Source organism: Cyprinus carpio, chromosome A15 (assembly GCF_018340385.1).
Source record: "Cyprinus carpio isolate SPL01 chromosome A15, ASM1834038v1, whole genome shotgun sequence".
NCBI lineage: Eukaryota > Metazoa > Chordata > Actinopteri > Cypriniformes > Cyprinidae > Cyprinus > Cyprinus carpio.
The window spans coordinates 21,232,478-21,246,555 of NC_056586.1; the positions used below are offsets into that span (position 1 = coordinate 21,232,478).

The 14,078-nt window shown below is 32.2% G+C and overlaps 1 protein-coding gene across 3 annotated transcripts in view; it reads left to right on the top strand.

Annotated features, from left to right (window-relative positions):
- LOC109092766 (glutamate receptor 4-like) overlaps positions 1-13,456 on the top strand; it is a 71,765-nt gene extending 58,309 nt beyond the window's left edge. The window contains exons 12-14 of one of the 3 annotated variants that reach the window (XM_042771530.1): positions 7,856-7,969; positions 10,071-10,208; positions 12,317-13,456. In XM_042771530.1, the coding sequence (XP_042627464.1) occupies positions 7,856-7,969; positions 10,071-10,208; positions 12,317-12,481 (417 nt within the window). In that variant the 3' untranslated portion in view covers positions 12,482-13,456. Of the gene's footprint in view, positions 1-6,182; positions 6,298-7,855; positions 7,970-10,070; positions 10,331-12,316 lie in introns of all 3 variants that reach the window. The other 2 variants (XM_042771529.1, XM_042771532.1) reach the window with 2 other exon arrangements.
- Positions 13,457-14,078: the final 622 nt, after the last annotated feature.

The window sequence follows — 14,078 nt, forward strand, 5'->3', positions numbered from 1 at the left end:
TTGAGATACTATTATAGTTTTTATGTTAGTTTTTATTTTTATGTTTTCCGTTTATATTTTAATTTAAAATACAGTTTAACATTTTTTTTCTCTGTAGTGTTTTTTTTTTTTTTTTTTAACTCAAAATATGTCTATATATAGTTTTTGTTAATGTTGGTAAAACTTTACTATAAGGTTTCATTTGTTAACATTAGTTTATGTATTAACTAACATGAACTAAAGATGAACAATATATTTTTATTTTTACATTTATTAACCTTTGTTAATGTTATTTAATTAAAAAAAAATATTTTCAAATTAGTTCATACTATAGTACATTAATGTTAACGGATATAACTTGATTTTAATAATGTATTATTAGCAAATGTTGAACTTAACATTAAGTTTAATAAATGCAGTACAAGTATTGTTCATGTTAGCTAATATAGTTAACTCATTTTAACAAATGAAACCTTATTGTAAAGTTTTAAATTAATTATCTTTTTAGTTATTTTAGTACATCAAATCAAATTAAACTAAATTAAAATAAGAACTGGCAAATATCTGAAATAAAATAAGGTTTTATATATTATTGTATTTCACTTAACTTTTCTTTCATGTCACTTTTTTAATGGTTGTAGTTTTAATTGAATAGTTTAATGAATATAGTAGGAATGAAAAATAAGAAATTAAATGATTTAAATGGATTTAAGCAAATAAAGAAAAAAGAACAAAAATAATAAAAAAATGACCTAATCAATTTGAACTATTTGCAAATAATATTCATTTTAAAATATGCACACGTTCACTCTTACTTTCTTACTTTCTTATGCATAATATGTTGAAAATGCAAAACAGCAGAATGTTTCTTGCATCATCACACTTACATTTTGAAAAACATGCATCACAGAAATTATTCTGCCTATATTTTCAGTATAAAATGGCAAAATCTGAGATACTTTTGCTTTACTAGACTTACTGTCAGTCGTTTAACATTTCTATGATAAAACCTTGTAAGTCTTTTTATCATCCAATGTACTATTTTCTCAGACTTGTGAGTTATTAATTGCGAGATGGAAACTCAGAATTCAAGAAAAAAATCTGAATTGCGAGATGTAAAGTTTAAGTTAAGAAAATATTAATAACTTTTTAAAATAAAAAAGGATATTGCATGATATGACCTCTTTAAACACAATGACAAAACCTTTACTTTTACTCTTTTGCTCATAAAGTGTTGATTTTATTTTATTTATGAAACTTTTCAAAGACAAAAGCTCCTGTATCCCACAAGATATCAGCGTTTGAGCTCACAGACAGTGCTGTGTGTGTGTGTGTTTAATATTGTTCTTCCTCCACAGAAACGGCGCTCAGGTAAACGCATGCTTCATATGTTGCTCATTTCTTCTCATCAAGCCTGTATCCTGTCTAACATCTTCATTCTGAAGTATTATTTCTCATCTCTTTCACTGTTCCTGCATAAACTATCAGCATGTTTTACACCACGCCATCCTCTGGATGTGAAAGTTGCTTAAAATTTCTGAAGACAACATGAAATTAACATTTACTGCAAAACATAAATGTCCTCTTATTGAATATTAAGCATCAGTACACATTACTGTATACACTACCATTCAAAAGTTTGGAGATTTTTTACTGTTTTTAAAATAAGTCTCTCCAATGCTGCATTCATTCAATCAAAAATACAGAAAAAAATACATATATTCTGAAATATTATTACAATTTAAAATAACTATTTTCAATGCGAATATCTGTTAAATTGTAATTTATTTCTGTGGTTCAAAGCTGAATTTTCAGCATCATTACTCCAGTCTTCAGTGTCACATGATCTTCAGAAATCATTCTAATATGATGATTTGCTCAAAGTAGTCTTATGGAAGTTAAATGTGTTGCTAATGTTAATTCACGTTGTCTTTAAATATACAGAATTAATTATTAGAAATGTGCTGTCATGATGTATGTAAGCTGAAATGAGTTTCAATGAGCGTTCTGATCTGAGGTCAGATTTTGACCTGTGTGGAGATTCAGTTCTGCCTGAGAGGATTTTACTGACCGTCTGAGCATGGATCATCCTGAGGGTAAAAGAGAGAGTACTTGATCATTTTGATTCTGATGAGCATCTTGTGTTGCTATCGGCCAGTTCAGCAAACTAATCTCAGCACCGTGACCTTTGACCCCGACCGTTTACCCTCTCCAGAACAGCTATAAACATGCTGCTAGCGTTTACAGATTCTGAGTTGCAATCTTACATCCACCGCACAAAAAAAAAAATAAAAAAAAATACAGCCTGTCACTGTGCTGTAAGTCTTTCTGTGTCTCTAAAACTGACACCAATAGACAGAATCTCCTTCTGCTGAAATCTCATGTATGTCTGGGAGAATCCTTTAAAATAATAGTTCACCCAAAAATGAAAATCTGCTGAAATGTACTCACCCTCAGGTCATCCAAGATGTTGCTGAGTTTGTTTCTTCATCACATTTGGAGAAATGTAGCATTGCATCAGTGTCTCAGCAATGGATGCTCTGCAGTGAATGGGTGCCGTCAGAGTGAGAGTCCAAACAGCTGATAAAAACATCACAATAATCCACAGGAAGCGTTATTATGGATTATGGACTCGTATTTTAGATGGAAGCGAGTTAAAAACATCTTGATGGATGTGTTTCTTACAAACACACAGCTTTTGTCTTCTCCAGATGTGAACTGATGGATTGGAGTGATGTGGATTACTTGTGGATTATTGTGATGTTTTTATCAGCTGTTTGAACTCTCATTCTGACGGCACCCATTCACTGCAGAGCATCCATTGCTGAGACACTGAAGCAATGCTACATTTCTACAAATCCATTCCCATGAAGAAATGAGATGAGAGGTTGAGTCTCCACACAGACCTGAAAAACAACAATGGATGTGAATACTGGCATACTGCATAGTATATACTGCTCACTTCCTGCTGTTTAAATAGCGTATGAAGCATGCAGTATGTACAATACAAAATATTTTGTCTTCATATGATAACATACAAAAGAACGATTATTAACTAAAAACATCCTACATTATGTTGCACCAAAGAAAGTCATTTGTAAATGCGCTGCAAAAACATGATTTTCATACTCAGTGTTTTTGTCTTGTTTTATGATATTTAAGGGGTCATGAACTGCCTTTTTTATGATTTTATATCGTTATTTTATAACGTTATCAAGATTTTTACATTAAAAAAAAAAAAAAAAAAAAACTTAATTTAGAAGTAATAGGCTATTTTCTGTCCTTTTTTGACCCCCTCATCAGAACTGCTCTGATTGGCTATCAGTTGTGTGTTTCACAGCTTACATCCTTCACAGATGGACGCATTAATACTCAGTACATCTCAAACAATCTGTTATAACAGACAAAGCAATAGTGAGCACGTAATAAAAACAGTTACTCACACTTGTGTGGCGAGATATTTCTGTCGGATCCAATATAGTTGCACAGCATTGTCCTTTAGTTTCAATCTTTCTGCGTTGAATTGTGCCTTGTTTGTAAACGAATCCGCTGTAAAATGAAGTGAAAAAAAGGGGCGAGTTCTTACTGACCGAGTCTGGAACTTCATTAAAAATAAAGCTAATCCACTCTTTCCTAATGTTGGGATCCGATGGAAGGCGATGCAATGACTGTGTTTTTCCACAGCTTGGCTCTGAACAACATCTTGTTGTTTTTGGAGCATCTTTATAGTTTGGTTTCTGAGTACACCTGCGTTTGCCTCTCTCATTATTTACACTACATGCGTGAATCGGTGGGCGGAGCTAAACAGGCAGTGATGTCAAAGCAGGCGTTGATCTTCTTCTGTGGAGGCGGGGTTTAGCCACATTATTACTTCATAAAGTGGCACAGTCCACAATCTGTGGTTTTAGTAGATTGGCTTCAATATAAGCAGTTTTTAGACTTACTAGGAAGATCTGAGTTCTGAAACTTACAGGATGTTTTTATACTAAAAAGAACTCTTATGTGTCAAAAGATCAAGGGGATTTATATTTCTCAGTTCATGACCCCTTTAAGTCTTGTTTTCTGAAAAAATAAAATAAAATTAAGTGAGTTTATGGTTAAATAAATCTGTTATCGGTGTAAGAAAAATACAAGATTCTTTTCTTACTACACTAACAGATCTTTTTTCTTGTTTTAAACAAAAACTCACTTAATTTTAATAAATTCTTCAGACTTAATTTCTGAATTAAATGTATCTTTATTTAAGAATTTTACATATTTATAATTAAAAATAAGACAAAAATACTAAGTAGGAAAATCATGTTTTGCAGTGCAGGCGGAAGTAACTTATTAAAAGTCAATATGAAATCATATCTGACACTATTTACTTTCTTAATACACAATCCAATCTATGAGCTTATCAGTTCACTGTGAATTAAATCAAGTCCCGCTCTACATTTTTTCTTGTCTCACAAATCATAAATATGTCACATCTTGGTAGTAAAATTGTTGACAATTGCCTTTTTCACTGTGCAGCATAAAGAGTTTCATGTCATCATCATTATTTCTCATTTCTTCATCAAATGTGACACGCTTGTGGAAACGCTGAGGATGTTTCTCTCACATCTGTTTCTCGCTCTCATTTATTCCCTCTGATGTGTCTCCAGTTTTCTGAAATCATCCTACTGAACATCTTAATTTGCTTCGGTCTACATTTACACTCGAAATATGTCAGTTTGGATATGCAGGCACACAAATGGTTGGCCGCTGTTCAATTTTCTTCAATGAAAAACAGCATTGCAATGTCAATATTGTAAGAAAAACATCCAATTTCAGTTTCACATTTTGCTGAAAATTACAGTGTTCATAGAAACCTCAAGTTCAATTCCTACGGGACGTTCTGTAACACCAGACGCCATGCAAATTCCACGAGACGTAAAAAAATCAACAGCCAATCAGAAGAGTGTGTGGGCGGGGCTATTTCTGCAAGCGCGCTCCACTGCAGTGGATAAGTACTAATTCATATATATTAAACCATTTTAACATGATTAAAAAAAAACATACAGAGTGTCTAAAACAATCTTTGTCATAGGATACACTTATTTGTTTGAATAGGGTTCACAACTTTAACAAGATCTGAGGCAACTTATTCATTGTCGTTTGACTATAAAGGCCACGCAAAATGATATTCGAACTCACATTAGAGATTTTTAAGATTAAATAAAGCACATAATAATTGTCTAAAAAATAAACACTGTCATAGTTTGAAGGGTGTTTTTTCTACACGCTACGTCGCAGAAATAGAAACCTTTTAATCCCCTGGCATGTAACTCGACCGTGATGCATATGGGCGGGGCTTAAAATAATGGGCAGGGCTTAATAACGGTCAATTCTACTCACAAACAAAAAATCAGAGGTGAATGAACTATTGTCGTTTTTTGTATGGTTGTAAAGGTATATTCAAACTCACATTAGACACTTTTAAGATTAAATAAAGCACCTGTCTCTAGTTGCGCATTGTGTCTTGTCTAGGCGGAGCTTGAAATAGTGGGTGGGGCTTATCCAAGATCAATTATAATCAAACAAAAGACTAAATAAAGCACATAACCATCACTTGAGATGATATTTGTTATATATTGTAGGTTGTAGTTGTTACAGCAGAACGACGTCACGGAAATAGAAACCGAGATCTGTGTATCGGGTCGCATCTGGGCGGAGCTTAAAATAGTGGGCGGAGCTTATCGACTGTCAATTCTGCTCACAAACGCAAACAGAAAACGTTGTTTTTAAATGTTTTAAAATAATACTGCTGATCTCTAAGAGAGCTTCATTTTAAAGAAGCATCATACTGTATGTATCGCTCATAGATAATAATCAAAATGATGATCTCAGAAAGCTCAGTACCAAAATAAATAGCAGATGAGTTGTTGAGATAAAATTGACATTTTATTCAATAGTGGAAAATATTGCTAAATTAGTTTAATGCAATGAATGTTTTGCTTAGTTTTACACAGTGTATAGTATTACACTACTTTTTGAAAGATAGATGGAATGAAATGAGAGCGAAAGAGAGATAGAAACAAACATCCCATAATAGTCCTCATTAACAGCAGCTGCCTTCCACGAGCCTCTCTTATGTTCTCTCTTGTTTTCTGTTTGTTTTGTGTTGTCTAACCCGGGCTGCGTGCGGCCCGCTCTCATGTGATGTTTATGGTTTGTTGAAGAAATGCCGTAAACCTGGCCGTGTTAAAGCTGAATGAGCAGGGGCTGTTGGACAAATTGAAAAATAAATGGTGGTACGACAAGGGCGAATGTGGCAGCGGGGGCGGGGACTCGAAGGTTAGCCACCAATGACACGCAGAGGAGTGGTAAAAAAAAAGATGACAATGTGATGCAACAGAGACATCTGCCCTGACACGACGGCCCTCGCCGGCCAGAAACGAGAAACCGACAAATGTGTCAAAGGAGAAACGCACTGAAAAAAGGAAGCAATTACTGTCAAAACAGAAATATTTGCTAAAAGATGCAGGGCTTTCAAGAAATGAGGGCTGAAACTGCACAGAAATCAAATTAAAGAAGAATGCGGTTGCTTTATATAGAGAGGGTCCATAAGTAATTGAAATTCATCAAATGAAAATTAGAAGTACCAGAATAATAATTTGAATAAAAAGTTAAACAAAAAAATGTAAACTGAACAAGCTGAAAAATTAAGATTTATTTCAGAAAAAATTATCATCATAAAAAAACACACACACAATTAAATAATAATAATAATAATAGATACAAATTGCAATATCAGAAAAAACTATTTGAGTCACGTTAAACTGGAAAACATTGTATAAAATAAATGTACACACTTTATATGTATACACACACGCACACATATATATATACACACATACTTATTACTATGTATTATGAGTTTTTATTACAAAAATTATAATATTAAAATAACTATTTGAGTCAAAAGTTTAAAAAAATGAATTCAGAAATTAACATTTCAGAAAACTTGTAATTATAATTCAAACTATTATAAAATATAATTTGAATGAAAATAAATAAAAATTAAATTAGAAAAAATTGTTTTAATTTCCATGCATAGCATATATACAAACATATAATATATAATTGTACTATTATTGTTATTAAAAATATAAAATAATTTGAGTGATATTTATAATGACAGAACAAAATAACAAAATAATTATTTGAGTAATATTGTTTTGTAATAACAGAAAAACAATTTGAATCAAGATATAATGAAGAAAATTAATTTTTTTTATAAAAAAGTATCAAATAAATACACATGCATAACGTTTTATATATACATATAAGCTATATAATTAAAATATTAAAATAACAATTTGGGTCAAAAGTTAAATTTATTTATTTTTTTTTAATTATTGAAACAGCTGAAAAGTTAACATTACTTTAAAAAATAAACTTGATCAAGAGTTAATTTATCAATCTATTTTCATTTGATTTATTTATTTTTATTCATTTTATTTGATAATTTATTATTGTTGTTAAATCATGAGGAATATTTATTCTTTTCAGTGTGGAGTTGTGGGTCTCTCTGCACACATGAGTGTCTTCATCTGCGCTCTGGGCTGTTTGCGATGAGCCAATAGTTCTGGATTAGCAGTAATTGTTTGTGTTTTGATAATGAAATCAGGGCAGTATGTGTCTGTTGCCTGAAGCGATGGAGCGAGATCCCATCCATACGTCTGTGGCTCCACATACACACACACACACACACGTATGAGCTCACACACGTGCACTCGATGGGACCTCGGCTTCATCACTTCCTGTGCTACTGTGTACCAAGATGTATTGTAATCTAATAACATAAAATAACATGGCCTATGATGTTATTTATGTTATTCTCTCTGAGAAGACGCCGGTAAACCTGGCAGTGTTGAAACTGAGTGAAGCAGGAGTGCTAGACAAACTCAAAAATAAATGGTGGTACGATAAGGGCGAGTGCGGACCCAAGGACTCGGGAAGTAAGGTCAGTTTCCAGACGGAAAACCGCAAGCAAACCTGAAAACCGCAGCTCTGAAAAACACAAATACTCTCATGAAATGAATGTGATGTGTTTAAAGTGACAGTTGTCTTAAAATGTCACTGTCATCATAATACAGGGATTTTTTTTTACTTTAACTTAAAAAATAAATAAATGAATAAAGTAGAACCTTAAGAATGAAACATTGTGACATCACAATAAAAGAATGTTGCACTATGATGTCATGATTCAAGACCAAACCAAACACTATTATGACACATAATACACATAATAGTGTTTGGTTTGTTTTAGAATGCAGCTTTGTTAAAGTATAATGGATTAAAATAATTCATTAAAATGAACAGCAAATTGTAGAGAATATGGCATTACAGCGGCATAATATTCACTCAATTAGCTTCAAGGCTAGTCAGTGGAAACACATTATGGCTGTAAAATTATAAGATTATATTCCATACAAATTAAAGTAATTTAGTTAGGTTTTTTTTTTTTTTTCAAATGCTGATTAAGATGAGCAAAATTTATGGTTGCATCTTAGAAAGCGCCAGGTTGTATAATTAAAAAAAAAAAAATTATATTATAAATAATTTTCAAGTAAACAATCATGAATTTATTTATTTAAATATTTCAAATAATTAATTATTTTAATTAATTATCATTTTAAAAATAATAATAATAATTTACTTTAAATATTTCCCCCAATTTGATACATTGATTTGTTCATTTAAATGCATTTTAAACATTTTTGTTTGAAGTATTAAAAGAACAACAGAAATGTGCAAAATACAGTCATTGACATTATTATGAGGGGGATTTTTTTTCAAATGCAACAAAAACATAACAGAAATATTTGTAATAATTAATTGTAATTTAAATAATAAATAAATAAATAAATATTTTTAAAATGTATTTAAAATACATTTCAGTTAATACATTAATGTATCAAACTGGGGAAAATATTTAATAATTTAATTATTATTTAAATAATAATTAAAATAATTAATTAAAAATTATTATTATACAAATTATTATTTAAATAATAATTAAATAATTTTACTTTAAATATTTTTCCCAGTTCTAAATTTTTTTTTATTTAAATGTATTTTAAACATTTTTATAAAAGTATAAAGATCAATATAATACTATATACTGTGTAAAAGTTTTTTTTTTTCAAAAATAAGAGAAATATTTAATTATTATTTCAATGAGCTATTATTTAAATAATTAAATTTACTGTAAATAATTAGTTTTTAATTAGTTTTTTAGTTTTCATTAACTCATTCATTTAAATGCATTTTAAACAATTTTATTAAAGTATAAAGATAAATATAAGACTATATACTGTGTAAATTAGACATTTAGTTACTTACAAGTTTTTTTTTTTTTCAAAATAAGATAAATATTTAATTATTATTTTAATGAACTATTATTTATTAATTAAATAATTTACTGTAAAAAATTATTTTCCCCAGTTTGACATTTTTTTTTATTTAAATGCATTTTAAACATTTTTATAAAAGTATAAAGATAAATATAAGACTATATACTGTGTAAAATAGTCACTTACAGAAAAGTTACTTACAAGGTTTTTTTTTTTCAAAATAAGATAAATATTAAATTATTATTTTAATGAACTATTATTTAGTTAATTAAATAATTTACTGTAAATAATATTTTTTTCCCCAGTTTGATACATTAATTCATTCATCTAAATGCATTTTAAACATTTTTCTAAAAGCGTAAAAAGTAAAACCATACACTATACAAAATAAAGTCATTTTGTTAGGTTCCAGAAGGTGCCAGAAATCACTAAGAAAACTAAGCCAAACCACCAAAAATGATTATAATTTAATTTAAATCATAGCCCTTCTGTTCATGTTTGAAATCTAAATGACAGTGGATTTCATTCTGTCTGTATTAGGACAATGTAATGATGTTAAATCGATGGCACCAGTAATTCAAGCTGATTGTATCATATTATGAACTGTAATTAAATACCTGTCATGTGTAAATGTGTTTGAGTCTTCGACTCGCCAGTTCCTGCATCTCTAATGCTCTCTTTTCTCCCTCGAATCCCTCTCGCTCCCAGGACAAGAGCTCGCAGGCGCTGAGCCTGAGCAACGTGGCGGGGGTTTTCTACATCCTGGTGGGCGGCCTGGGTCTGGCCATGCTGGTGGCCCTGGTCGAGTTTTGCTATAAGTCCCGCGCCGAGGCCAAGAAACTGAAGGTGGAATCGGCCGAACGGCTGAATTTTAGCCCCGCTCCCAGCCCAACGCACAGTGTGCAGAACTTAGCCACTTATAGAGAGGGATACAACGTGTACGGCTCTGACGCAGTAAAGATATAGGGGTAGGACAGAAAGCCTGCTTGCGGTCGCAGGGGTTCGGCCTGAGCCTCGTCTGTCATATAGCTGCAGCAGACGTCCGCTAATGTTGTGACAGCTTCCCATCCCTCCGTTCACTTACGTTCCTTCTTGCTTTGTTCACTTCTGAAAGAGACCCCTTCATTTCTGTCGCCTGTCGTTCTTTTCTTTGTTTTTGTATGGCATCTGCCTTGACTAGAACGTGTTGGGATTGCATTGGTTTGGTCTTCCTGGCTGCAGTTGCTGGTGTTTTTGCACTGTTGGCTTTCTGTTTCAGACACCTGCATTAAAACAAACGGCACAAGATTACAAACACACACACATTGCATTAGGAGCTCAAATTATTACCAAACCTAACATCTCCGTGTGCAACCTTCAAACACTTTATAAAGGAATGCTGCTTATATATTTCTTATTTAGAGATGTTAGCTCTCTGCTATAGACGGCGGTTCTCAACTGGTGGGATTTGATGGACAAAAGCAATGGTAAATGCAAATAATATCATGCAACTAACCACAATCTTCTTAATAAATCACTTCACATTCAAAAAGCGTCAAATTAAAATTTATAGTATTTTGGCATGAATTTGCAAAAATCTAATAAAATTGTCACTTTAATGGTTATTTGTGCAACCCTTGTATTATAATTCTAGACAGGATTTTTAGGCTCAGATTGACCCTAATTGGATTCAATATAATTCACCAAAAATCACACTATATATATATATATATATATATATATATATATATATATATATATATATAGTAAATCTTCAGTAAATCATTAGGTAAAAATAATAAGTAATCAGCATTAAATTTAATTTTTTTGTAATTTTTAGTAGTTTTTTGGTTTATATTTATATATATATATATATATATATATATAGTCTATATCGTTTTTAGATTCATTAATTTTTATTTTACTTTTAGTTATTTTAGTTAAACAAAGTGACATTAGTACATTAAAATGAAAATGTTGCCTTGGCAAATTTATATATATATATATATGTACTTTTTATATATATATATATATATATATATATATATATATATATATATATATATATATATATATATATATATATATATATATATATATATATATATATATATATATATATATATATATATCAGTTATTGTTTATTTTTAAGAACAAAAAATATATATATATTTTGTTTTAGTTGAGTCTTATAACCCTGGCTGCCTTTAAACACGAAATATGAAATATTTTCATATAACATCATTATATAAATTTTGTATGCGCATCCCACAATACAAAACTTTGCTTGCATGTTCATGACCCTAAACAACGAAAAAAAAAAGTCACAACATATAGAAAAAAGTCATCGGTTAACCAGTATATCCAACAACTCAAAACCCAAATTGACGCACAGCATAATACAAGGGTTAAAATGATAAACAATTCTGGTACAAAGCAAAACCAGCTGAGATCCGCCGCTATAGACAGCAGCTATGTGCAATGCGTTATTTGGTACGAGTAGGGCATTATAGATCAAACGGCTGTTGGTTTAATGATGTTTGGTTGAATTTCTCTGTCTTTTGTTGTTAGTGACATCACCAAACCAATCTATAATGCTGTACTGATACTGAATAATATCTGACTGACCTCCAGACCCCTGCTTACGAACCATTAGCAGTATGAACATATAAAGTGTTGACTGTTAAGGAACACTGTTAATTAAACACTGGAGAATTAAATCCCTAGATTTAGCGGGAACACGAGCGAAGGGCTGCATGCTGGCGTTAGAAATGCAGATGTCTAGCCATGTTGTACATTTTAAGATGTTTTCTGTATTTGTTTGTGGCAGCCTTGAGCTTTTCTCCGTTCTGTCGATGTGAATGTGTCGAGTGGTTCCATTGTGATGTCACTGTGTCATTTGCATATATTGTTTCCCCTCCCCAGAGAGTTCCACATATTCTGACTCCGCCTCTCATCCCGCCCCCTTCTCTAGCTCACCTTCTCGGAAGCCATGAGAAACAAGGCCCGCTTGTCAATCACGGGCAGCCTGGGGGAAAATGGGCGTGTCCTGAGGCCAGACTGCCCTAAGGCCGTGCACTCTGGCCCCTCCTTCCGACATGGTCCCGCCCTCGCCGTGGTGTCCTCCGACCTCCCATAAAAACCAAAAATCACCTTGTGCCTTAAACCATCTTACCCCTCTACCGAAGTTCAGATTTCACGCAAAACACAGGAGAAGCACGCCGTCGCCGGCTCGAACACGACTAACCTGAAAATGTACTCTTTCAGCCTTCGGAAAAGACGTCAACAATTGAAAACGAGCCGGGATGGCATGGATACAAACGCTTTGACGTTGGCAAGCATCAAGGATCCATGATGCCTTATCCTGAAGCCTAACTTTGGAGATGAACATCATCACATACGAGGCGGAAAATCATGACCAGTAAACTGTAAATGTAAAGACTTTAGCCGCGCTTCTCTGTTTAGCCATCCGACATCAGCATACCTGCATTAGACGTATTAAATCATAACATATTTACGACATGGTCCACAATCACTAGCTACTAAACCGTATGTAGATATTCTCTCAGGAGCAACGAAGGGGGACGACGGATCTTTTATCATCTTGACAGGATTTCTTCAAGACGTCACTGGGAGCCGCTTGCTTTTTGGACTGAAATGTAAATAGACCAGTAGTAAAAGCTGAACAAGATTCTTTTATAAACCATCTTAGATAATAATTCATTGCAATAATGACAATAGGGAGACCTGACTTGTAATTAAGAGATCTTTTATAAATACACAATATTATATATACAGAAAAGAATCTATATAATAGAGGGACATCTGAACTAAAACAGCAGCGTTGCGTGAGACCATGACATCTGTTCTGTTAACAGTTGTTTTGATAACCGATGTAACGCAGTGTGTATGTGTCTTTGTCCTTAATGAATGTCCACGCATTTCACATTTCGCACAAACACACGAGTGTAGGATGTGAACGACACACCACATCGCACACTGGGGTCACACCGACTCCAAATTCTCACCTTTGGTGTTTGGTTTTGTTTTCACCTTCTTTTGTTTTTTCTCTTTGTACCCACTGATTCAAATAAAACTGGAACATTTATACAAATTTTTTTTTTTCCCTTTTCATGCTTTAAATGAGACAATGTGAAATATGACCATTTACAATCTAATGCCAATGGAGTTGTTATAAAACTAGCTCTTTAAAGGGACAGCTCAGTCAAAAATTATCAGTGTCATTATTTACATTGTTTTCTTCATCTTTGGAACACAAAAAAAATATATTTTAAACAAGAAAATGATGAGAAATTTTGGTACATTGTTCACACTACTGCAAGAAGTTGCACATTCTTTTTAAAATGTTAAATTTAGTACAGTGTTGGCCACCGAAAAATATTTGGCTGAATGAGCCTTAAAAAATAATGAATTTAAGGTCAAAAATTCTTTTAGAGGGCTGAAATTATTATAATTAGTGCTTCTACGATGCTTGTCAGTGTCTATTAACGTCTATAAATCTCAGATATGATGACCAGAAATGATGCTACAATTGTGAAATGTTAATTTTGTTCAGCCGAAATATGGAGAGGCCAAATAACTTGGAAAGAACTACTGTACAACTATCATCTGTGAACACGACACCTTCAATGGCATACCAAGTTCAAATACCCAAATTAAATTAGTTTCTGTTTTCAGCTTAATGTTGGTAAAAAATCATTTTGTTGCATCACTTG